This window comes from Peromyscus californicus, unplaced genomic scaffold (assembly GCF_007827085.1).
Source record: "Peromyscus californicus insignis strain IS unplaced genomic scaffold, ASM782708v3 Scaffold_4__1_contigs__length_199733344, whole genome shotgun sequence".
NCBI classification, from domain to species: domain Eukaryota; kingdom Metazoa; phylum Chordata; class Mammalia; order Rodentia; family Cricetidae; genus Peromyscus; species Peromyscus californicus.
The window spans coordinates 128,057,333-128,082,283 of NW_026294562.1; the positions used below are offsets into that span (position 1 = coordinate 128,057,333).

At 48.4% G+C, this 24,951-nt stretch overlaps 1 protein-coding gene across 1 annotated transcript in view; it reads right to left on the reverse strand.

Annotated features, from left to right (window-relative positions):
* Positions 1 to 7,074: 7,074 nt before the first annotated feature.
* The window catches only part of Fam174b (family with sequence similarity 174 member B), a 43,660-nt gene continuing 25,783 nt past the window's right edge, over positions 7,075 to 24,951 (reverse strand). Inside the window, exons 2-3 of the mRNA XM_052713817.1 lie at positions 18,021 to 18,152; positions 7,075 to 9,103 (exon numbers count right to left, since the gene is read on the reverse strand). Of these exons, the coding sequence (XP_052569777.1) occupies positions 9,100 to 9,103; positions 18,021 to 18,152 (136 nt within the window). The 3' untranslated portion in view covers positions 7,075 to 9,099. The remainder of the gene's footprint in view (positions 9,104 to 18,020; positions 18,153 to 24,951) is intronic.

Below are 24,951 nucleotides of genomic sequence, written 5' to 3' on the forward strand. Positions count from 1 at the left end.
CCCAGGCCAGTTGGTTCCTTGAGCCTGCCCATTGGAATGCCGCTGCCTAGCACAACAGGTGTTTTAAAATGATGAGTAGGAGGAAAATGAAGGGAAAACACCCAAGTACCACTGAGCATCGTTATTGTCCGGATCACTTATTTTGCCTTCTTTATAGATCATTCGTTGTCCAAAATTTGGTCAACAGAAAGATTGTTTTTTGATCAGAACATTTTGACCAAAATTCTGCTGTGTAAACAGGCCTCCGATGGTTCTGCAAACAGGCCTCCGATGGTTTCTCTCAACGTCAAGCTGACGTCTTACGTTACTAACCCGGAGAGGACTATGGCTGGATAGAGTCTGCAGGAGTGATCACGACCTAACTTCCAGGACAATGCTGGGACACACCACCTGACAAGTCTTTAGATGTTGATTCAGAAAAGAAATGAGGCTGAGTCTTTGAAATGCTGGTTCCTCACGAATCTGAGCAGGATTCCTGATTCCAATTCCCACTCATGGGAAGAAGGAAGCAGAGCTGGTGCCGTGGGCTGTTCCTCGCCCCCCCCCCCCAGACAGTATTCTGAGAGTGCCTACAATTAGGAAGACGGGGCGTGTGCAAGAAAAAGACACTTGACCCATGCAATGTTCCTTCCAACCCAGCTTTGCTCCTCTAGGGCGAGGCCCACTCTGCTCCTTCTAGAAGCAGCTTAGGAACACAGCATCCTCTCTACTTCCAGCTCCCTGCTTCCCCTTTATCCAAAAACCCCACTCTCCCAAGCAACATTCACTACCAACTTCAAACTTCTTGCTCCACAGGAGCGATGCCTCAGGAGACCCACACACACCTACCCAGCACTCTCTACACGTCTGGAATCGCTCCATGGACCTGGTTGCGATTATCAACCAACTCCCTCTGCCTGCCTAGGCCTTGGGCAGAAGCTAGTCCTGGGTAAGGAGTCCTGTGCATAGCACTCAGATTTTCAAAGGCAAGCATCTAACTTTGCTAGCGGGAGATCTGAGCAAACTCATTACCAAAGCTTAGGTTTTCTCACTTGAAAACAGATATGATAATGCAGGGACTACTTTGTACTGGCTGTCATACACAATAACACAGTAAGTGCCTGGCAGTGCCAACAAGTACCCTAAAAGTCACTAACACATCCAGTTCACAATACCCAGGCTAGACAAACTGATTCCTCTATGATAGACAAGGAGGAAGGCTCACAGAGGCCAGGTAACGTATCTAAGGTCACACAAAGCGGCAAAGTCCTAGAGTCTGTAAGTTTCGCCTAGAGTCTGGCTTCACAGTCCCTGACTCAGCTCACTAAAAACGAGCCTCTCTATAATCCACGTAAAGTTCTTCCTGTGTTGCCTGAAACACAGTAAAAGCTCAATAAATAGAAGATGGAACTCCCATATGCCAACGATGCAGGTGCCTGAGCCAAGTAGACACCCGTCATGACAGGGCTCTTGTGTGGCGCTCTTCCCCTCCAATAGCCTTAAACCCAGGTATGAGCGCACTGTCCACCTGGAGAGCCCAGCAGGCCGGCACCCGCACTGTGCCTACGGCCCCACGTATAACAATGCACATCTCATTTGTTAACTGTGCCCCCCACCCCATGTGTACTGGTCACTCCTCCCTGCCTTGGGAGAGCTGAGAATTTCAGTGTCTCAGCCAAGTGTCAGGTGGACAGCGCAGAGGGAGGCTTAATTCTCAGCAGTATCCCATGCCCCTGGCTCGGCTTCCAAATAAAAAGGAGATTATTCCATTTCATTAGCTGCTTTATGCAGTGCTTATTTATACAAGTCGGTTGTTCTTCACTTTCATGTCCATAACATTTCCAGTAATTATTTTCCATGCAGAGTGATTCCAGCTAAAGTGAGGCAAGAAGAGGGCATGGGTGGATGAGGCCTCGAGGGGATGAGGAGGGAGAACATGAACATCAGATAATGGCACGAATGTCAAGGCAGGCGGAATCAGAACCATTCTCAAGCTCTTATAACGCAGAGAGATGATCATTATGAAGGAAAGCATGCGATTTTGAAGCAGCAGCAATCCTGATACTCATCTGCCCGTCGTCAACAGGGGAAAAGGGAGATACAAGTCCCACAACCAGGCTCCGCTGACTGGGCAAAAGGCCTGTGGTCGTATCACCAGCACCAAGTGGGCTTATTGTTTTAACCCAACACAGTGGGTTTGCATCTTGGTGAGTGTAAAGCCAAAATAAGCACAGGTAAGACATGAAAGAGCAGAGAAAAATGTGTTGTCTGTACCAGGCAAGGAGAGCAGAGGAGTCATTTTGAAAGCCACACCCTCTCCAAACAAAAGAAGCATAGGATTTTGTTGTGAGGGGGCAATATATAGTCATATAGGGGTCAGCCCACTCTTGAGTGTGCTCAGTTTAAAATGATTTTTTTTAAATGGAGGCATGCTTAGCTCAAAGTCATGGAGTACATATGTAAAAAACTAAAATGATAGACAGAGATGTCTCTGGGCATGCTCAGCTTGCACCATAAAGTTTTGTTGGTTTGTAGTAGGCCCCAGACCTCAACACAGCTGACGTCATGATGGAAGAACCATTCAGGCCATGGGACCCATCACGTAGGCAGCTACACCTGCCAGAACAAAGATGTCCATGGTTCTAGGGAAGTCTCTGCACGTACTAACCTTGCTTTTGGTCTCTGCAGTTCTGAAGTGTGTCAACCCAGGACATGATTGTGCTTTAAAACGTACCCTGAGAAAGGCTCAAGGCTTCACTGGGATCTGAGTGCACAGCACAGTTGCTGGCTGGCTAACGAAGACTGGCTATTGGTTTAAATACGTGTTCAAGTAGTCTTCTCTGGTGGATACCCCGTTACCATCTCAAAGCACTTGGTGCAACTGATTTTATCTTTTGAAATTCTATCACTTCCCTACTTCTCCAACCCCTTCCATGCACTCTCCTGCCTCAAAATTTATAGCCTCTTTTTAATTGTGTGTATGTGTGTACCTAAATATATAAATATAACATCACACAATGTTATTCATATATATATGATTTCAGGACTGACCACTTAATAAACAATTTTGGGGTCTCTTCCCAATGGTGGCATTCCTTAGTCATCTGTAGTTCTTTGTCTAGGGTTGGGGCTTCACCCCTTCCATGTTAGAATGTCGACTGGTGGTGTCCTTGCTCCGGTCTTGTTAAGGCAGCCATGTTGATGAGACTTTATGGGTATAGCTTCTCTGACATTTCTAGGAGACAGGGTCTCATTAACACCCTGCTGCTCTGGCTCTTACAGTCTTTCCATCTCTGATTCCATGAGGACCCCTGAGCCTCAGGGGCAGGAGTTGTGTAGCCCTAGCTGTTGGACACATACTCTCTCCTCTGCATTTTGATCAGTTGTGATTTTCTGTAATGGCCTATTGCAAAGGGAAGGTTCCTTGATAAGGAGTGAGAACTATACTTATCGGTAGGCATAAGGATAAATACTTATAAGATAGCTAGGGATTGTGCCGGTTTAGTGGTGGTTATGGGCTCTCCTCCAAAATCCATGACTTTTCTGGCCCCAGATTATTGGCTAGGTTTCTGTCTTGCCAAGTGGGCCTTAAGTCCAAGTAGAGAACTTTTGGTTACCATCAAGGTATATGTGCCACTGTGCATCCTTGGGGTTATCGTGCCACACTGGTCATTGTTGTGGTTTATAGGCATAATAGCTAGGTAGGACTATTGACTGCTTCCCTTCCTTGGAAAATTGAGTGCTTGGTATTTTCAGGTCAGATCTCCTAGTCCATGTCTTCTGGGTCCTGTGTCTGAAGTTAACAGTGTCTTCAGCAACAGGGGCTTACCTTCTACCTCTGGGGGACAAAGAAGGGCAACAGCAGTAACCTATTTAATGTTTTGGGAGTGTCTTAAAGAGCCTTGGCCAAAAACACACAAAGGGGATTCTGTCAGTCTATGGATGTGGGGGAAGCGTTGTCAGCCCGCATCATAAAGTGTGTGGTTAGAAATACACGATGCTTTGAATGTGCATTAACCAGGAGTCTGCCCCTGAAGATGCTGGTCTGGCTTAGTCATTAACACCATGATGAGATCCAAAGTAAGAGGGAACCGTTTCTCCAGAGCACAGTCCAGAGTCAGGTCATCCACCCAGCTACTCCTAACATTTGCTGTGTGCAAGGCCCAGGAACACACCACAGATGGAGCATCATTCAGTCTACCCTCTACCTCCTGTGTGCTCTAGACCACATGCAGCTGGGACAAAACTACCTAGAAGGGACACAGCTGCACACAGCTCAGGGAGGGGAGGAGGCAAGACAAAGTGACAAGAATTTAAGGCGAAGGTCTAATGACTTTGCCAGCACTTCCTTCTACAAGGGACTATCAACGGGCCCAGTCTTATGCAGATGTTGTGTGGGTAATCAGAGCTGCTCTGATTAGTGTAGTAACAGCCTTGCTATGCTCGGAGGACAGCCGCCCCCAACAACATAGACATGCAAGTGTTCCTTGCATAGGCTCTGGACCCAGCTTGGTGCATCTGAACAAGGTACTCCAAGGACCTAGGTAGAATTTAGAAAGGAAAGGAAAAGGGCTCCTGGGCATACAGACTCTTTTTACCCAAGCGGGAGTGGGGGAGGGTTACCACTCAAGTTGGGTGCCTCTTGAAGTATGCGACCTTAATTCCCATTGGCCCAGAGCTCAGGCATGCTCTGCCACCCAAATGTGAGCTTTTATGGTCTCCCATCTCTCCCCTCCAAGTAAACATGCTGAAGAGGGGAAGAGGCTCGTGGTCCAAGATCTACCCCTTACAAACCTGTGACTTTCCTAGGCCAGTTCCCATGCAGATAAATTGAAGGCAATCGCCAACTCCATCACATGACTCTGGGACTCAGGATTTTAAAGTGCAAGACAAGGAGGAAGTTGGTTTTCTGGTGGTGAGCTGTGGAGGGGAACATAGTTGAAACAGACCCTGGTCTGTGGAAATGATCACAGAACCCCAGAGTCTATGTCAGGAATACGATTATATCCACCTAAAAGGCCAACTTAGAAACTAAATAAGAAATTATATGCCAAGGCTCCAGGCACATAGAAGACCCCCAAAAGTTATTGGTAATGGTAATCATTCCCAGACACCTATAGCCTCTACTCTAATTCTACCCCCACCTTTTTTTTTTTTTTGAGTCCAGACATGGGCTGAGTCCAGACATGTGGCCCTCTCCCACACCTCTCGCCTCCCCAGTCACTTCTAGGCACTTACTCCCAGGCCCAATGACCGGTTCTTGTCTCTGCCGTTCATTCTACCAGTCCCAAACATGAGCCTATGCTGCACTGCACCTTGGCAGCATCACCCACTTGTGGAGTCTTGATCTTTTCGATGACTTCGTGTCTGGTGAGGTATCTGGGGCTGTGGAAGCCCTAAACACTCCCTGCTTGACCTCCTAAAGCTGCTGCAAGCTGATAGGGGAAGCCTGGGAATGACTGGTTCTGACTCCAGGACCTGAAATGACCATGTGGAAGCTGCAAGGTCTTAACAGGAAAGTTCTGTGGTTTGAAATGTTCACGTTATTTGGTTCCCAACAAGAATAGAAAATAGAGCCATCTCACAAGCTGTATGCTGTGTATTTCACACTTGGTCCACATAAAGGCTTCCTGAATTCTCAGATAAAAGTCACAAGAAGTCTACTTCAGCTGAGCTAGAGGCAAGCACTGGCTTCCACCTGTGACTGGGAGCAGCTTGCAGGCTTCATGGGGGTAGATCCTGTGGGTCTGGGAAGTGGGATGGAGTAGTCACCCAACTCTTCCCAGTTTTCCTCTTGGCTAAGCCATAATCCCCTTTGCTGATGCCCACAACATAGCCCACTCCCTCTCAAAGCACTAACAATACCAAGGAACCATTCAATTTTGAAATAACTTTGGTAGTCCAAGGCTCACCAGCAAGCATAGGGTACCTGTGTGCCCGTCCCTGGAAATTTCTCTTCTGGTTATTTCCCAATTCCATTCAAAAGGTCCCCAAGCCCAGAATCTTCCTGGAAAAGGCAGGCAAGGCACATAAAATACTTAAGATTTCAGTAGGGGTTTCACAACACTAGAAAGTACCATTTTGAGTGATGCCCCCAAACTATCCCTCTTCCTAAGTGTCAGCACTTTTGGTAGGAAATGCAGGCAACTGGGAGACAGGCTTGGGGGTCATGGACTATCTCTTCTTTACTAGCTAACAAGGCATGTGGGGGAAGAAAGACTTTGTGCAGAAGGGACCAGGATTTGGACAGACCACACACACACACACACACACACACACACACACACACATGAATCCCTAAAGAATAAGCTGCACTAGCAGCCAGTCCTACACCAGAAGGGCACTGCTGGATTGAGGGTACCTCCTTCCTCCTCCGGCTCATCCCTAGATGTCAAGAGGAAGGAGACTGGCAGGGAAATACTTGACCACAAAGAATACTAATGCACTGCTGGGAGTCAAGGAGATCACACCCATCAAGCTCTTGGTGATGGCCGATGCTGAATGTTCAAGTGGGCGCAAGTGAGCCATCCTCTCTGGCTTTTATCCACTAAGGGGTTAATCTACACTGAACGATCATAGAAATACTGGGGTGGTTTTCTGTTTGTTGAGACAAAGTCTTGCTCTGTAACCCAGGCTGGCCTCTCCAGCCCTGGGATGACAGGCATGTGCCATCACACCAGGCTGTCAGAGAACTCCTGTGCTGAAGCAGGGATGAGGCAAGGACGGGACAGCAGACTGCACATGAATGACAACGGGCTCTCCATCCTGGGGACACCTCAAGAGTCTCCGCTGAGGGCTCAATACCTCCCAACCTGAACCAGCTGCTAGAACAGGAGCAAATGAAGTGTGTCTGTGTGTGTGTGTGTGTGACAGAGAGAGAGAGAGAGAGAGAGAGAGAGAGAGAGGAGGGAGGGAAGGGAGGGAGGGAGGGCACGTTTCCCCAGCCCCATTCCACTCACGTGCCTTTTTCTAAATCACCAGGACACACACACACACCCAGAAACTCCCATTCAACCCTACCACGGAGAGTCATCTCGCCAGCTCCATCAGAAAACATCCAAACCCAACACACTCATGACTCACTCGATTAACGATTCTTCTTTGTTTGTTTTAAGGATCTTTATTTAAGCGCCCACAGTGTTGAAGTTCCATCAAGGAAGGTTGCTGTCCTGCCATTCTTGCTGGAGTCAGTGATGAGTGATTGGCAAACCGGATCCATGGTGTTCACACATAAGGCAGGAGAATCCAGCTTTTTTCTAGAAGGTTCAGCTGTAGTCCTGGGGGACCCTTGAATGGCAGGTGGCAGTCCCAGCTCCCAAGGCTGAGAGGGCAGGGGTGCACAGCTTCAAGGTGGCCAGCTACCTAGATTCACCACTGTGCTGTGAGTACCCAGTGAGGGGAGTGAGCCACCTGCTCTGTTTCCAGCCCCACTCCTCTGGCCGACGGGGCAGAAGGTTGAGAGAAGTCAATTGAGAAGCCAGGTAAAGGGAGCCCAGAAGAACAACACCCCTCACGATGGGCTGCAAAGCACCCGTGCCCAGCCAGGCTCCGGAGCCAGGGTGGCCCTTTCCACCTACTGCCACTACCCCAGCCCCAGTCAGGGACTGTTAAGTCTGATGGTAGGGCAGAGCTGGCCAAGGTAGGGGTTTTCATCCAAAGCAATGGAGCAGGGCATCAAACAGACAAGTACACAAACCTTAGAACAAAGACAGAAAAGGAAACAAGGCGGTAACAGCGGGCCACCTTTTCAGACATACTCCATTCCCAGAATCCCAAAGGCACTACTATTAGATTTGCATACCAGCTACAGAAACTGGGGGAAGCCAACGGGAGGCCTCCACTAACCTGAGCAGTTAGTCTGGGACCTGTTTCCTCAGGGCATCCCTGGGTACCCCACTCCCAGGCTAGGCGCGTGGGCCCAGGAGTCTAGTTTGGCCTAGCCTGGACTGACTTCCAACAGGGTCCCTGACAACTTTGTTCTTTGTTTCTTCCTTTTCAGCTACCGTTCATTTAAATTACCACAGTGATTTCTTCTTAACGCCACGTTCCTAAGACAGACAACACAGCACTGAGGCAAGATAAAGGAACATTTTTCTAGTACACACACACAAACACGACCAAAAGCTGCCTGGCACTGTCCATTCCCATGAGAAGAGAAATAGGTATACACGTCCATACACACACTCACCCATGTGGTCTGATCCCTGAAAAAATTAGAAATTGGTTTGTGGAATAGCCATAGCTATTTATGCCGAACCTCTTAGAAAGGGTGAAGTGGGGTGAGGAACTTGGATGTCCACTCTGAAATATCACATAGCTATCCCCCAAATAAAGCCAGATTGGATGATGATGGAAAGATTTGGGAGAACAAAATGTCAGGATTCTCCTAAGTGCATCTGAAGGTCCTTCAGGCTTTTGAGGGATGTAGGGGCTGTGTGTGTGTGTGTTTGTGTGTGTGTGTCTGTCTGTCTGTCTGTCTGTCTGTGTCTATGCTGGTAAACATGTGTAGGGGCCAGAAACGAACCTTGGGCATTGTCCCTCTGGAGTCATCCAACGTTTCTGTGACCAGGTGTCTTCACTGGAACTTGCTCATTAGGCTAGGCTGGCTGAGCAGTCAAACCCAGGGATTCACTTCTCTCCCCAGTGCTGAACTAGAGGTGTGGGCCATCACACTAGTTTTGATTTATTTTAATCTGAGCTCTAGGGACAAAACTCATGTCCCCTGCTCATAAGGTAATCAGGTTATGAGCTAAGCTATCTCCCTCGCCCTGCTTCTTAAAATTATTAATCCTCCTAATTGTAGCTTTACTATTATTACAGTTGTAGAAAAATTCTTTGAAATTGATGTTCCCATCTTCACCTCTTAGAAAGGCAGAAAAACCCTCAAGGAAGGAGGGCAAAGAGCATTTCAAAGGGGCATCCAGGGGTGGCTGGGGCGACAGGGGACAAGCTTGATGGTGACATTCCAAGCAGCTGCTGGACACACAGAGTGGAGCCAGAGCTTCATAAATAACTTTGGGTTTGGTTTCAACACCTCAGGTGAGAGATGGTGCCCAGACCTTCATATCCCAGGCCGCAGCTGACCAGCTTCCCCCAGGATGCTGACGCGCCCATAAAGTTTTATCTGAAAGAAAAGCAAGAAGGAGAATCATCACTTCCGGCAGAGCACTGAAGCCATCTGACTCCTCCCCGGTGTTTCCCACTCCCGGGCCACACTGTCACACTCACTCTCTGTCCCTTTTCCTATAGCTGCTGTCTGAGCAGACATCTTCGTCACCATCGTCCTCTGCAGCCCTTGACGCTCCTCACCCACGAGGCTTTTGAATGTGCTGTCTGAAAGGCACATTCCATTCTCCCATGCAACTCTATCCTTCAGCTCTCACACAGGACTTCCAGGGACCCTTCCTCCACACACAGCCCCCACACCCCTTAGAACACAAGCTGTTTTCTCCTTAAATCCCTCCTTCCAGCCTCCTACAGGTGTTCAGGCCGAGTGTCAACAAAGCATCTCTTTAAAGTCTACCCAAGAGTAACTATTTTCAGCCATGTAGATCCTGCCACTTTTGTGTCAACTAGGAACCCTGTTGTCATGACAAAAAGCAGTCAGAGATAGTACAGAATGCCTGGTGATGGCTGTGTTCCAATAAAACTTTATTTAGGGGCACTGAAAACTGACTTACATTCAACTTTTATGTATCTTGAAATACTATTCTCCTTTTGATTCTTTTTCAAGCATGAAAATGTAGAAATCAGAGCCTGGCATGTTGGCACAGGCCTATAATCCCAGCAGTTGGGAGGCAGAGGCAAGAAGACCATGAGTTTGAGAAAAGCCGTGGGCTGCCCAGTGAGACCCAGGTGCACACGGAACAAGAAGTAGAACTCATACTTGGTTTGTGAGCTCTTGTCCCAGTCTAGGATCCATACTGTCTCCCCTCAGCCCACTGAGTTAGGATTGGCAATGCTGGAGGCAGCACAGCCTTTCAGAGGGGAGGCCCAATGGGAGGCCTCCAGGTCACTGGGGACACATGGGCAGGAATTATGGGATTCCAATCTCTCCCTTTTGTTCCTTGGCTCATGATGTGGTGAGAGGTTTTGTTCTACCACACCTGCCAAGATGTGCTGCCTCACCACGGGGCAAACCAACCATGGACTGAAACCTCCAACTCTGTGAGCCAAAATAAACCTTTGAGTTGTTGTCTGAGGTATTTTGTTACAGTAACACAGACCTGATGAGTACAAAGCAAATGTGGCCCACTGGCCACCGCTTGATGAGTTGGGCCTATAAAGCATATGACTAGTATCTGTCCCCTGCTCAGACTGAACAGTCAGGGTGTTTGAACAGGCAGGACCCACGTGTGAGCCTGCTCATCTTCAAACTCTAGCTTTAACACAGTGCAGACAGCAGCAGGAATACAAGAAATATTTTTACCTTGAGTAAAATATTTACCAGCTTCGTCAGAGGAGCTTAGGAAAGGGGGGAAACAGACCCATGAAAGCTGCTTCTTTAGCATTGGATTATGGACCTTACATAATCCATGAAAAACAAAAGCATAATAGAATTTAAGGACTGGTGATGGTTTCAGAGACCAAACTAAGAATCAGGCCGGAGTAGAGAGCAATTTCCACAGCTACATCAAACGTCTACAAATGACAGCCAGTGACAGTGGCTTGCTGACCCCAGCAAGAGCCGGTGAGCAACAGCACAGCACAGGGACACACTGATCACCCAACACGTGGCACTGTCACCTGCCTGGGTGCTCAAGTACAGTCGCCAGGTGGCCCCTCATCTCACAGAGGTCCCAGAAGCACCTGCACGTAACCTCTGGCAGGTCCTATACCTTCATCCCATGAGCTGCTTACACCTCATACCTGTAGGAAGAATCAGCCACACGTATACCCAGGAGAGCTGCAGAGCAAAGGCGAACCCCAGCTCTCTGAGAGGTTCCTCGCCATCAGCTCCTTTCACAACAAAACTAAACCCTGGGGACGTGAGGCAGACAGAGGAGCCTCCAGAACCCAACCATTCCCAAGCTCCTTAAGAAGGAAATGCAGCCATAAGACATTGCCACTGGAAAGGTAATAACACCTTCATTGAAGAAGCACTGAGTGCAGACCTCAACCTTGGATGGGGGAGGGGGGGCAGCTCTGCTTCCGCTTCGTACCTACTCGCTCTCCAGGGGTCTGACTATGGAGAATAGAGTAGACACAGTCTCCTTTGCCATGGTCATGTCGTTGATATCCAATATCCCTACTGGAAGCTCTAGCCACAAAATGGGGGCAAGTAAGCCTGCTTAGAATGTTGGTCCACACCCTGGAGGAGCCACACTGTTTCCACACACAGGAAGCCCATCTCAGCAGGAGGCAGGACTGGCAGGGACAGCAGCAGCCTGGTACCTTGGGAGGGTTTTTTTCCCCAGCAGCTGGATACCTTGGGCTGCATTCGTCAACACGGCTGCCAGGCTGCCTGCGGTACAACCAGGAGAGCTCGTGTGTGCCTGTCCTCCAGGGATGCCTAGGGGGCGAAACAAAAGTCTCCGTAATAAACGAGGGATCTGCAGAGACCCAAAACACTGGCCGCAACTGTGTACCAGACCAACCGGGCACAAAACACAAGTGAAATCCACCTCCTGAAATGTGGAACCATTCCAAAACTCCAGGGCTCTCCCGTACTCCGTGTAGTTATTTTCCCCAAATCAAAGCATCCCAGCTGTATGAAACATACAAAGGCGGCGGCTGAGCCGGGTGTAGCTCAGTGGTGGAGTGCTTGGCTAGCTTGCCTGAGATCCTAGGTTTAATAGCCAGCAGCATTGGGGTGGGGGGTGCTGTCCACAGAAGCCTCCCTGGCCTGTGACCTCTTCTCTACATGACTGGAAACCTGGGGAAAAGCAAGCCTGGCTGATGACCCACCGGGGCTCCCAAGTCACAAGATAGGATCAGAAAGTTACACAGACAATAAGAGGCATCCGACCCACCTCCCTACCCTGGTGCCAAGCACATGATGGTCCTCTCTCCACTCCATCATAAAACAACCTTTAGCCATGATTCATTCACATCCGATTTCAATGCGTGCGCTTCCTGGAGAGAACCAGGAACATTTGGTGGACAGGAAAAACAAGACCCCTATAATAGGTTATCAGTGTACAGACAAGTCCTCAAAAAACACTCCATGAAACAGAAAGGTGACCTCAAAGACCTCCATTCTTTCATACTCATTGACATAAAAAGCTGTTCACAATACGCCATTCAGGGGAACGAGTGCCCCAAATCAGCCTTTGTAACATGGGCCTATTTCAAAAGAAAAAGAAATCCCCACAGACGTGTACTCACACACACTCGAGTGGCTACTGCTAAGTAGTGAGATGACAGCAAATTCATCCCCCCCCCCCCCCACTTCTCATCTGCAGTCCCTATAAAAACCTGTACATCAGGAAAAGCTATAGCCTCCCAGCGGTCAGTCTTCTCTGGACCGGCATGGCCTTGTGTCTGACTGACTCACCTCCAAGTTCATTCACATCCTCAATTCACTTCAACCACAAACAGCAGGAGCTTTTACGGGGAGCTCCCTGAAGTTCAGTTCTTCAGGACACAAGGCAGGGCAGGACAGGGCCCGGCAACAGTCCTGAATGTCTGTGGGAGGCTCTGACACAGGCTGCCACAGAACAAATAGGGATTCCAGCTGGGAAGTCTGACAATGACTGAATGGGCTACGTATTCAGTGGAAGAAGCAGCAGAAATAGAATCCGCTGAAAGAAAACTGAGGGATGGTGTCCTGGCTGGTTTTGTATGTCAACTTGACACAAGCTAGAGTCATCAAGAGAGGAAGGAGCCTCACTTGAGGAAATGCTTCCATGAGATCCAGCTGAAAGACATTTTCTTAGTGATTAATAGGAGAGGGCCCAGCCCATGGTGGGTGGTGCCACCCCTGGGCTTATGGTCCTGGGTTCTGTAAGAAGGCAGGCTGAACAAGCCAGGGGAAGCGGCAGCCCTCCAAGGTCTCAACATCAGCTCCTACCTCCAGGATCTGACCTGTTTGAGTTCCTGCCCTGACTTCCTTCAGTGGCAAACAGCAATGTGGAAGTGTAAGCCAAATAAACGCTCCCTATTGGTGGAAGTATTAAGGAAACTCCATGTAGTTAAAAGGGAGGTTTATTTTGTGGGGTAACTTACAAGTGAAGGGATAGGTTACAGGGTCTGGGAAAGGTGTAGTGTTGTCCAGCGGTGTTCTCTGGAGAACTCTGCTTGGTCTACCTCCAGCATCCAGGATCCAGGAACCAAGAAAGCGGTACATCTGGATCAGGCCCTCCTCGTAGGTATGACCATTACCGGAAGCCTCAATGGGGGTAGTACTTCCAGGTCAAAGCTGGAACAGCTACCCACTACATCTCCCCCTTTTGTCTAAATAAGAAAGTTCTAACCTAATACAAAACTATATACAATAGGAATGAATATCAAATATTGTCCAGGAGGAATAAGGGATAATGACCTAGACAATATGGAATTACAACCAATACAAACAATATCAAACAAGAGACACATACTAAAATCCAGAGAAGTCTGGAGAATGGCTAAATGACACATTACAGAGATCATTCCAAAAGGTACTCTATCCTGAAGAACCTGAATCTAATACTTAATATGTTCTAGCTAAGATAGAAGATTGAAATGATGCTGAGAAACATTAGATGACTGTCCAGGCTGCCAGCTGTCTCTGTCTACTCTCACAAGACTCCCAAAAGTTGCTTGCATCCTTCTCCCATTTCTCAGGCAATATTATATCCTTCTGAGGTCTTTGATGTAGTTGAAGACTAGATAGTTATAATTATGGTTTTCCTTGGTTATGATAAAAGATAAGACAGATATAAAACTTTAGACTCACAAATATAGGATAGATAGAATATTTTCTTTAATTTTGCCAAACACAAATAGACTAGATAGTATAACTGTAATTCTTGCTTGATTATGGTTTTATTATATGTAATTTTACTATGTTAAAGTTAAAACCTTCCTTTTTGGAAAAAAAAAAGAAAAGGGGAAGTGCTGGGGATGTCTTTCTGTATGCTGTGAATGTGTGTTGCTCTGATTTGGTTGATAAATAAAACACTGATTGGCCAGTAGCCAGGCAGGAAGTATAGCATAGGCGGGATAAGCAGAGAGGGGAATTCTGGGAAGAGGAAAGCTGAGTCAGGAGTCACCAGCCAGACACAGAGGAAGCAAGATGTGAAGGCAGAACTGAGAAAAGGTACCAAGTCACACAGCTAAACAAAAAAAAAGAATTATGGGTTAGTTTAAATGTAAGAGCTAGTCAGAAATAAGCTTGAGCTAATGGTCATACAGTTTGTAAATAATATAAGCCTCTGTGTGTTTACTTGGGTCTGAGCAGCTACGGGGTCCATGGGGCTGGGCAGGACTGGAAAAAACTTCAGCTACACCTCCCCAACTTGCTTTTTGGTCATGTTTCTTCACAGCAATAGAAACCCTAACTAAGACAGATGAGATGCAGACACCAACTGAAAACTGATCATCACAGAGGGTAGCAAAGAAGCCCAAAGGTGATTCTTCATGCAGAGTGATAAAATGAAACTTCCTGCAAGACTGAGCAAGGGGAAAAATATAAAAAAAATATTAAATATTAAATAATAATGCAAAAGAGCCAGGCACGGTGGCACACACATTTAATCCCAGCATTTGGGAGGCAAAAGTAGGCAGATCTCTGTAAGTTCAAGGACAGCCTGGTCTACATAAGGAGTTCCAGACCAGCCAGGTCTACACAAAGACCCTGTCTTTCAAAAAAGAAAAGAAAGATCACAGCTACTCATATTACAAATGTTTACAAGATTAAAAAAGAAGAAGAACGTTGGGAACAACCATACAAAAACAGTTTGTAAACTTGAACAGAAATGGACAAAATGCCCCAAAACTACTCCTGATCAAAACTGACCCAGGAAGAAATAAAGACTGAATATTCTTGGAACTATTCAAGAAGCTGAATGTCACTGATCCTAAAACCAGCACTCGGACTGTCTCAGGTGCAGCCAGTTTTTCTCATGCTCTACTAAAACCCTTAGGAAACAAAGGGTTCCAATCTGATTCCAACTTGTCCAGAGAAGGAAAATAAGGAAACACGCCCTCCTCATTTTATGAGGCCAGCATAACTTTCACCAGAGCCTGACAAACAGACCAGTAACAGAGCAGAAAAACAACAGGCCAGTCACCATTTCCTAGGGAGAAAGGAAGCCTTGTGCAATACAATACACATAGTAAGGTAACACAAGACCTAGTTTTTAACTCCAGAATCCTGAACTGACTGTATATTAGAAATTTCATGAATATATAGATTCACTACCATAACGAGTTAAAGGAAAAGGTATGTCCTGCTCAACAGAGCTGGAGAAAGGAACAAAATTCAAAGGTAACACAGAGAGATAGAAGAAAACTCCATGTAGCAACCCAACAGCAAACCTCACTCAGTGGTCAAATACTGAAGGCATACCCTTTAAGACCAGGAGTAAGACAGCGAGGTTGCTACCATCGCTTCTGATCCACAAGCACGAGGCAGAGAGAGGGCTGACAGGGCCCGGTATGGACTTTTGAAACCTCAAAGCTGACCCCAAATGACATACCTCCTCCAGCAAGGCCACACCTCCTCATCCTTCCCGAACAGTTCCACCAACTGAGGACCAAGCATTCACACACATGAGCCTGTGAGGGCCATTCTCATGTAAACCAAACAGACCCACATGGTGGAATGAGAGAACTGACTCCTGCAAACTGTCATACCACCTCCGCATACATGCCACAGCACGTGTGCCTACATGCTCATGTGCACACATGCATGTGCACACATGCATGTCCACACACATACACAAGTAAATTTAAAATAAGGCTATCGGAGATGACGTCACAGACGTAATGACCACAGTTTATATAGGAACCTGTTTTTGAGGCTGTCCCCAAAGTGACAACAGAGAATCAGACTGCCCAGGAGCAGACACTCAGCATGGAGACTGAGCCCATGGGACTAGGGCTCACAACAGCCAACAACTTAGAATACAGGATTAATACAAATGGATCTGCTGGGTCCTGAGTTTCTGCCTGGAAGAAACGGGGGACACCAAGGGGCTGGAGGAAGCAAACCCAGATCCTGTATCAGACATCACCAGGTGCCAAGAGGTGGGTGTCTGGGAAATGCCAGTGTCGGGGTACATAGTTTCTCTCTCATCCTTGATTCTCGCTTTTGCATCAGGCCATGGCAAGGGGGGCTTGGCCTTTCAAAACACAAAAGTATTTCTACTACTTGAATATCTACTAAGCGGTTCAGTCTCGCCAGTTGGTTTCGGCACTTGGTGAGTTTCAGAACTAGCATCCAAGCCAATCCAGAACTGACCATCAGCCCAGAAAGGGAACTTGTTCCAGTCTGAAGAATCCAGACAAGTGTGGATGTCTTTTAGGCTAGAGCAACACTGGCATCCAGGCCCTCAAAGAACAGACCCCTTTCCTGTCTCACGTTCTAGACAGAACTTCTAAACAGATATTATAGTACCTTGTTTAAGTCCTTCCCATACCAATTACTTGAAACAGGTTCTCACTATATGTGTGTGTGTGTGTGTGTGTGTGTGTGTGTGTGTGTGTGTGTGTGTGTGTGTGTAGGAGAGAGAAAGAGAGAGAGAGATTGAGATTTTAGTGTGTGAATGTTCGCCCATGGTGATTCTGGAGCCTGGCAAGTTAACAATCAATATTAACGATCACACCTAATATGAACAAGATTCTAGTAGTGGTTCTGAACCAAAAAACAGTACAGGGGCTGACAGATGGCTCAGTGGGTACAGGCTCTTGCTGCCATGCCTGACAAACTGAGCTTGATTTCCAGAATCTACATAAGAGAAGGAGAGAATCAACTCCAGAAAGTTGTTCTCTGCCTCCGAATACACCGACTGGCACGCACTCGTGTACAGGCACATATACATGCACGTGTATATACATCAGTAGTACATATGACCCACTCCATTAAGGGTCCGTGTTGCACAATGTGCCACAGGCCTGCAGAAGGACTCCGACCCTTTTTATTGTGAGCCATAGGAAAAGCTTGGAAGCACAGGAGGGTGATGCACACCTGTAACTCCAACACTCAGGAGACTAAGGCAAGAGAAATGCCATGAATTCTACACAGCAAGTTCCAGGCCAGCCCAGGTTATATGACCCTGTCTCAAACAGAAAAAGTAAAAATAAAAACTAAAAAGTGAGGTCTGGCAAGACGGCCTGGTAGAAGTAGAGGGGCTTGTTATGCAAGTCTGACGACCTTTTACAATAACATCATTTTCTGTTTTGTTTCTATGTTTCTGACTGTGAGCTGGGCAAAATGGCTTAGCAATAAAACCAATACAATCATTAATAACACTATGTATAATTTTGTAGTGTGACTGAATATTACTAGTTGACTTCACCCTTTCCCTGACAAAATACAGGTCATGAGTTTCTTCTTGCTCTGGTATCTAGAATCAGCCCATTTCAATGTGTGATTGTTCTTTATAAAATTTAAGTGCGCCAGGGGTGGTGGTGCATGCCTTTAATCCCAGAACTTGGGAGGCAGAGGCAGGAGGATCTCTTAGTTCAAGGCCAGCCTGGTCTACAGAGTGAGTTCTAGGACAGTCGAGTCTACACAGAGAAACCAATCTCTCTCTCTCTCTCTCTCTCTCTCTCTCTCTCTCTCTCTCTCTCTCTTTCTCTCTCTCTCTTTCACACACACACACACACACACACACACACACACACACACACACAGAGTAAATAAAAGTCAAATGTGAAACTAATATGCCAAGAAGCAACCATAATAATGCAGACTTTTTTTTCAGCACAAGCATTTACTTACCAGCCCTGCTCTCTGGATTCCTGGGTACTGCTACCAAGGTAGTGACAGGAACAGGTCCCACCACAATAAGAACATCTCACAGCCTAACACTTAACAAGAGCACGAGGACATTGTGGCTGAACCACCCTACCCGACCCAGCCTGGGAGCTCCGAAGCCTCTACCCCCAGCCCACACCTATACTTGATGTCAAATACTGTGGCATCCTCGTCCTCGTCGTCCTCCTCATTCAGTGGGGCCATCTCCACACGCTCAGCAGGAGTGGTGATGATGTCATACTTGCGGGTCTTCTTCAACCTCTTTCCCAACCTGGAGGAAGAGAAGCACACTCATGAGACCACGCCCGTGAGCGACGCTGATGAGGCCAAGCCTCCATACAGATGGAGCAGCTCGCCGAAATAAGTTCATTTCCTAACATCTGCAGACAATGCTTGCAACTGCCTCTGGACAGATGCTACAGCTGTGCCCAGAAAGCTCGGTTAAGGCCCCAGAAGCTGAGAGCTAGAGTGGGAGCTAAGGGGACAGCCCTTTGCAAGCATGAAGACTGGGGTTTGAATCTCCAGCACTCACCCTCAGCCGCAAGAGAAAGTTCAAATGCCAGACGGGTATAATGGCCCTCCTGAAATTTCAGCACTCAGAAGCCAGACAGGAAATCTCTGGAGCAAGGTGGCTAGCTAGACTAGCCCAAGAGCTAAGCTTCCAGTTCAGTAAGAAACCCTGCCTTATAAACTAGAAAGCAATTGAGTAAAAACCCACAACAGACACTCATGTGAATGCACACACTTACCCGACAGGTATGTACATACACACATACACACGCACATACCCCCACAGATACACATATACTACCCCACAGATACACACACCCCATAGATAAATACATACATACACACACACACACACACACACACACACACACACACACACACACACACACACACAGGGCGGGGGGAGGTGGGAGGTGGGAGGGGCAGGTGTCCACAGGACTGAGTGAGTTACCAACTTCCTAACCTTTCCCATCTTCCCAAAGCAGAGTTATCTGAGCACCAAAAACTCGACAACTCAGAGAAATACTATTCAAATGCAACAGTTCAAAACAGATAAAATTCATGCAAAACACTGCACAGTAAACAAAAGATCAAATCATTCTCTGAGGACAGGAGAGGGACAGCCTGGCTGGGGGTGCAGGTGCCACCCTATGGGATCTGGGTCAAAGTCCTGACAAGCTCTACTTAAGTGAGGTTCCCTCAGCTTCCTCATAAATAAAATAGGATAGCAGCGATCTTCCTCAAAGGTGAGGGATGGTCGCTGAGGAGACTGATGCCCTTAACAAGCCTGCATACAGGAGACTCTCGGCATAAATTCATTTGAGCTGATAATAACAAATACAGAAATCACACGTGCCCCAGCCTCTCTCCTAAGATTAGGGTTTGTGAAAATGAGTCAATATGGTTTCCATGGTGAGGGTTATACTGCTACACTGTTACCTATGGCATGGCAGAGGGACACTGTGGGTCACAGGAAAAGAGCTGGCACAAGCCCCTAGCATAGGACTCCGTGAATGAAGACAGCAATATCTCCCAGGGGGGTCTGGAAAATGCATGACGTCACCTAAGGGAAGGCCTCTTCTGATGACCACTGATGCTCTCTGGTCCTCTGTGATCTTGGATCTGTTCCCAGTGCTTTGTAGTCTATGCCAGCCTCCTCTTCAGAAAATCGGATGCTCTCTATGAAAAAGCAGCCCATCCAAAACATCCTAAGTGGGACACTGAAGAGCCTTCCAGCAGATGGCAAGCTGTTCCCCCTGAGACCACTTGTCAAAGACACTGGCAGATCTTTTTACCTCTTGCCAAGAGAAACTCTCAAGTTCTCAAAAAGCATCAAAGCAGAACCTCACTTTTAGGTCCTCTAAAAATGTCTTAGGAACGGCAACGTGCTCTTGGCTTACCTACTATGAATTATCAAAAATAGGACGTACCAAACTGTCATGTCATTTACATAGCAAATTTTAGCACCGTGTCCCTAGCATAAATCAACCTATGTGGATCTATAGCACCTGCCCCTCCAGGCCTTTCAGGTCCGAGGCCGTTTTCTCTAGATTGAAACATTTCTTAAGCAGGGATGGAGGAAGGCTTGAGGAAACTCAAAAGCTACAAGAGAGCTTAAAAGCCTCGTGAGGTTCCTTCCCCAAATTGCAGAGGCAGCGAACAGTTGCTGGAGGTAGGGGGACGCTTCTGTGGTGTTGCCTCCAGATGTGCACAGTGGAACTGGGCTCTTCCACGGTGCAGCTGCTTCTAAGTCACCCACGTTCCTGTAAGTAACTCTGATAAGTTCACTGGTCACCAAAGTAGGCTTACATGAAATAATTCCTTCTGTGTGTTGTTGGGGCCCTATCTGGGGCGAACAGGTGTTTGTCTGTGCGTCCTTCCTCCCAAGAAGTCACGCAACAGCACAGACAATAGGAAGACCGTGGCAAATGAGAACCTAGCAACAAAATGAGGCAACCTGAAGCCATGCTGCAGAGTGATTTTTTTTTTCTCCCAGCTGTCCTCACCGGGATACTCCTGGGCACAGAGGTGGCTACCTGGGTTCGACAATTAGGGTGACGAGTGGAGTAAATACCAAGCCTGGCAGCAAAACATTACACCAAAGGGACATACCTGGCCACCTTGTCATAAATGAGTTCTTGAGTGCCCGAGGTTTATAGGCTGGCCTTGCAAAACCACTGGCTTACAGCTATAGGCTCCGAGAACTAGAGGCTATGGCCCCAAGCTTTCAAAGTCACAGATTTATGGACGTAGGTGCTCTGAGCTTTGATTGGCAGCAGCCTGGTAATCGACAGCTGAGTATCAGATGTTGGGACCGTCATCTTTTAACCCTTTTAACCCTTAACAGCTCTTAGGGAAAGTGGGGTTCATATCTCCTCACTCCCCGGTAAGCTCAGTTTTCTATAGTGTCCACTCCAGGCCACCCTCTGGAATCCCACAACTGCCTTCTTGCTGCCTCAGAGTGCACAGGTACAACCAGCCCAGCCCACTCTAGCCATGACATGGATCACCGACAGGCAATAAAAGACGGTTTGAAAGAAGCCTTTGCTGGGCCTGGTGTTGGAATGTGAGGCAGGCACACAGGAGACAAAACCCCAGACTAGCCCCCCAAGCAGGGGGAAACAGCCTGCTGACATAGGCAGAAGAAAGCATGGCATGTTTGTACATGGGTTATAATTCTGCCAACTGGTCCTCACGTACTACTGATGACAATCCTTAGGAACTAATCACATCAGAGGAATTGTAGACTTCCGGCTGGGAGGGGAAAGCTTTCCCCTCCCATCCTGAGTAAGACTAGCTGCAGGGTGGGCAGCAACATCCACAGTCCACCCAGGATTGTCTTGCTTGGAGTGGAGTCTTCCAAACACTAGTCACGCCGCCCAGAATGGTCTTGGCTGGTGGAAGCCCTCCTGAACCAGAGCTCTGTGGCTTCAGCAGCAGCAGCCTTCCTGGCATCTGGACTGTAATTTGTTCAAAGCAGCTGGGATAGCATGGTGACAGGCTGTGTATGTACGGGAAGGCTGCCCCAGCCAGGCATAGGAGTGCATACCGTGTAATCCCAACACTCGGGAAACAGAGGCAGATGGATCAGGATTTCAAGGTCAGCCTCAGCTACACAGGTTGAAGATTAGCCTGTGCTACCTGAGACCCTAACTCAGAATAAAGGAGGTGAGGCAGGAGGAGCCTACTCCACCAGCAGTTCCTCGATCAAGGCAGCCAGGCACAAGAGAAGATTCTGACAGACAGCCCTCTAAGGGTACAACAGGGCTGCCCCGCAGTAGTTTAATTTGAAGAAGTAAACACTAAATGGTGCTTATGTAACAACATTAACAGTCTCGATAGTACTTAAAACTGCTTAACTTCAAGCCCAATACCCTCAGGCAGCACTGTGTCGTCCTATCTGTCTCAACCTTGCCAGTGACTCTGGGAGTAGACTCTGCTCCTCAGAAGCAACGGTGCTCACCAGATCAACACTGTTGGTCCCACATTCTCTCCAACAAAATTCTTCTCTCTCCACCTTCAACACCCAAAAGGAAGACAATCTTTGCATTCTGTTCTAAATGGTTCTTCATCCCTGCCAGCTCCAGCTCCGGTACCAGACAGGGGAAATTTAAGCTCAGCAATGGCTCTAAATTCCACAAGCCATCCAAGACCAGGTGGCAGGGGAGGGCCACCCTTGCTCTAAGCCCTCAGGATGAAGGTCTGACTCAGTCCATGCAGACCCCCACACCTTACTCAAGAAGCCAAGCCAACATGGCCCCCTAGATGATCCACAGCTGTCCGGGGGTACACTTGGCTTTGAGATTCAGTGAGGCTCCCCACCCTGTTTGCTCTGACACGGGCCTGGGAAGAAGAAGCAGCTGAGATTTTTAGAAAAGGAAATTTCCCTGAACCTGAGGACTTGAGAAAGCCACCTGTATACCCTCAAAATGGCCATACCCCAATGGCTTCAGGCTGAGGAGTCACAGTTCTGTCTGTCTTCTCCAGGTATCGTGAACTCTACAAAAGGCAATCTCTGATCTATGACCTTCAGTGTTGCATGTGGAATGTGGCATATCCATTCATTCCTGACTCTGGGAGGAGGATCTCTGTGCACTCACTCTGGAACTCACTCTGTAGACCAGGCTGGCTTGGAACTCACAGAAATCCTCCTGCCTCTGACTCCTGAGTGCTGGGGTTAAAGGTGTGTGCCACCACTGCCCAGCAAGGCCTTCTGTATTTACCCATGGAAGATTCAGGAAAACAACACCAACCTCGAGACCTCCATGGCCTGTGATGTTTTAAATCCGTCTTCTCAACTACACAAACTCAGAAAAGAATCATGAGCCCCAAGATGATACCAAGGGAACATTATGCATAAAATTAAGGGCTATGGACACCCAGACACATGGGCACACATTATCCCGGGTATTTCTGAATGGACGTAGCATCTAAAGTAGATAGATTAAATAAAGTCAGGGTTGGAAAGACGGCTCAATGGTTAAGAGTACCAGCTGCTCTTCCAGAGGACCTGGATTCAATTCCCAGCACCCACATGGCAGTTCACAACTGTCTGTAGCCCCAGTTCCAGGGAATCCGACACCCTCACACAGACATATTTTCAGGCAAAAGACTATTGCACATGAAAAAAATAAATCATTTTAAAAATTACATAAATAAAGCCAACTGTCTTCCACAACATGGGTGGGCCTCACCCACTCAGGGGAAGGCCTGAGTGAAACAAAAGGCAGGCTCTCCCTTGAGAACTAAAGGGAAGTCTTCCTACCCATTGGACATCAGGTTGGAGGAGGGGTGTTGGGGGGGATTGTTTCTTCACTTCTTCTGTTATATTGACTTCTGAGGCAGTGTTGCTATGTATCCCAAACTTGCCTCAAGACTCACATCCTCCTGCCTCCACCCACAGATGGGTACTACCCCACCCAGCCAGATAGTCTCTGGACTCACGCTGAAACAATGGCTGCTTCTCAGCATTAAGTATGTCTGCATTCAGACCAGAGCCAAGGGGTTGGAGAAATGGTTCAGTGATTAAGAGCACAGGTTGCCACCTCCAGAGGACCTGGGTTCAATTCCCAGCACCCACATGGCACAAGGCAGCTCACTACTGTCTGTAACTCCAGTTCCAAGGGAACCAACACCCTCACACAGACATAATTGCAGGCAATACTCCAATGCGTCTGAAATAAAAATTAAAAAAAAAAAAAAAAAAAAGACCAGGGCAGCCTACCCGAGCAGTATGGAGAAAACACAACCCTGCCCAGCACCATTAAGCCTGAGCAGGAGGAGACCCACATGCCTGCCTGCCAGGGAAGCCTGCCCCCAGGCACCTCATGGTGCCAGGCAGTCAAGCACTATTATCATGAACAAATACATGGTGGGGTATGGAAGAGAGGGAGGCAGAATGGTTCATGTCCTGTATAGAGAGGCAGATCCGAAGAGGTAGAAGCAGCGAGGAGCGGGCTGAGGTGGGTGGCCTCTTTGCCACCAGGGGCCATGGTGATGTCCAGGCCTTGGCTGCTGCCAGGGCCCATGTCTGGGTCTGTAGCCCTGCTGCAGCCGTGGTCTGTGTTGATGTCTGCCACGTGGCTCCTGATACACCACTGAAGGCTGAGCGAATAGGGCTGCACAGAGCTGGCCTGCACCTCACCTGGGCAGCAACGCAGAGCTGATCCTGTCAGCATGGGTGCGGAAGCACCAGCGCTGAGAACGTGAGCATGGGAGAGCTGGTCCTGCGCCTCACCTGGGCAGCAACACAGAGCTGAGCCTGTCAGCATGGGTGCGGAAGCACCAGCCCTGAGAACGTGAGCATGGGAGATCTGGCCCTGCCCCTCATCTGCCATAGGTGGGCGAGGGAGAGATTCCCCCTTGCCCCTCACCCCTTGCCACCTGCAGCAGGCAGGAGAGCCGGCCCTTGGGTCATGAGAGCAGAAGAGCCGGCCCTGCCCCTCACCAACGGCAGCACTCAGGAATGCAGGTCTTGCACCTTGACTGAGGGCGTGAGGGTGGGAGAACTGCCCAGGGCCCCCTCATCTGTCATGTGGTGTCAAGGGCAAGGAAAAGATGCCCTCCCAGAGCTGACCCTCCCCATTACCAGCTGCAGCACCCGGGAAAGCGAGCCCTGAACCTCACCCTGGGCAGCCCCGTAGAGCTGACTGATGCGCCGGTGAGCCAGCCCAAGAACATGAGTGAGGGAGATCCGTTCCCACCCCATCATCCGCCATACAGTGGCATGAGCAAGGGAAAGATGCCCTCCTCCCACCATGCCTATGGCAGTTGGGAGAGCTGGCCCTGAGGTCATGAGAGTGAAAGAGCTGTCCCTGTCCCTCATCAGCTGCAGCACTCAGGAGAGTGGCCTCAAGTGGGCAACACAGTAGAGCTGACGCTAGTGATGTAGATGTCAGTGAGCCGGCCCTAAGGGCATTAGAGCAGGAGAACCGGCCCTGCCTCCTCGATTCTTGCTGTATCGGGCGAACTAGCTGGGGGGGGGGGGGGGGGGGGGGCCAGTGCTGTAAAGGTCACCCTGGTGGTGAAGATGACATGGTGGGCTGACCAACCCTGCAAAT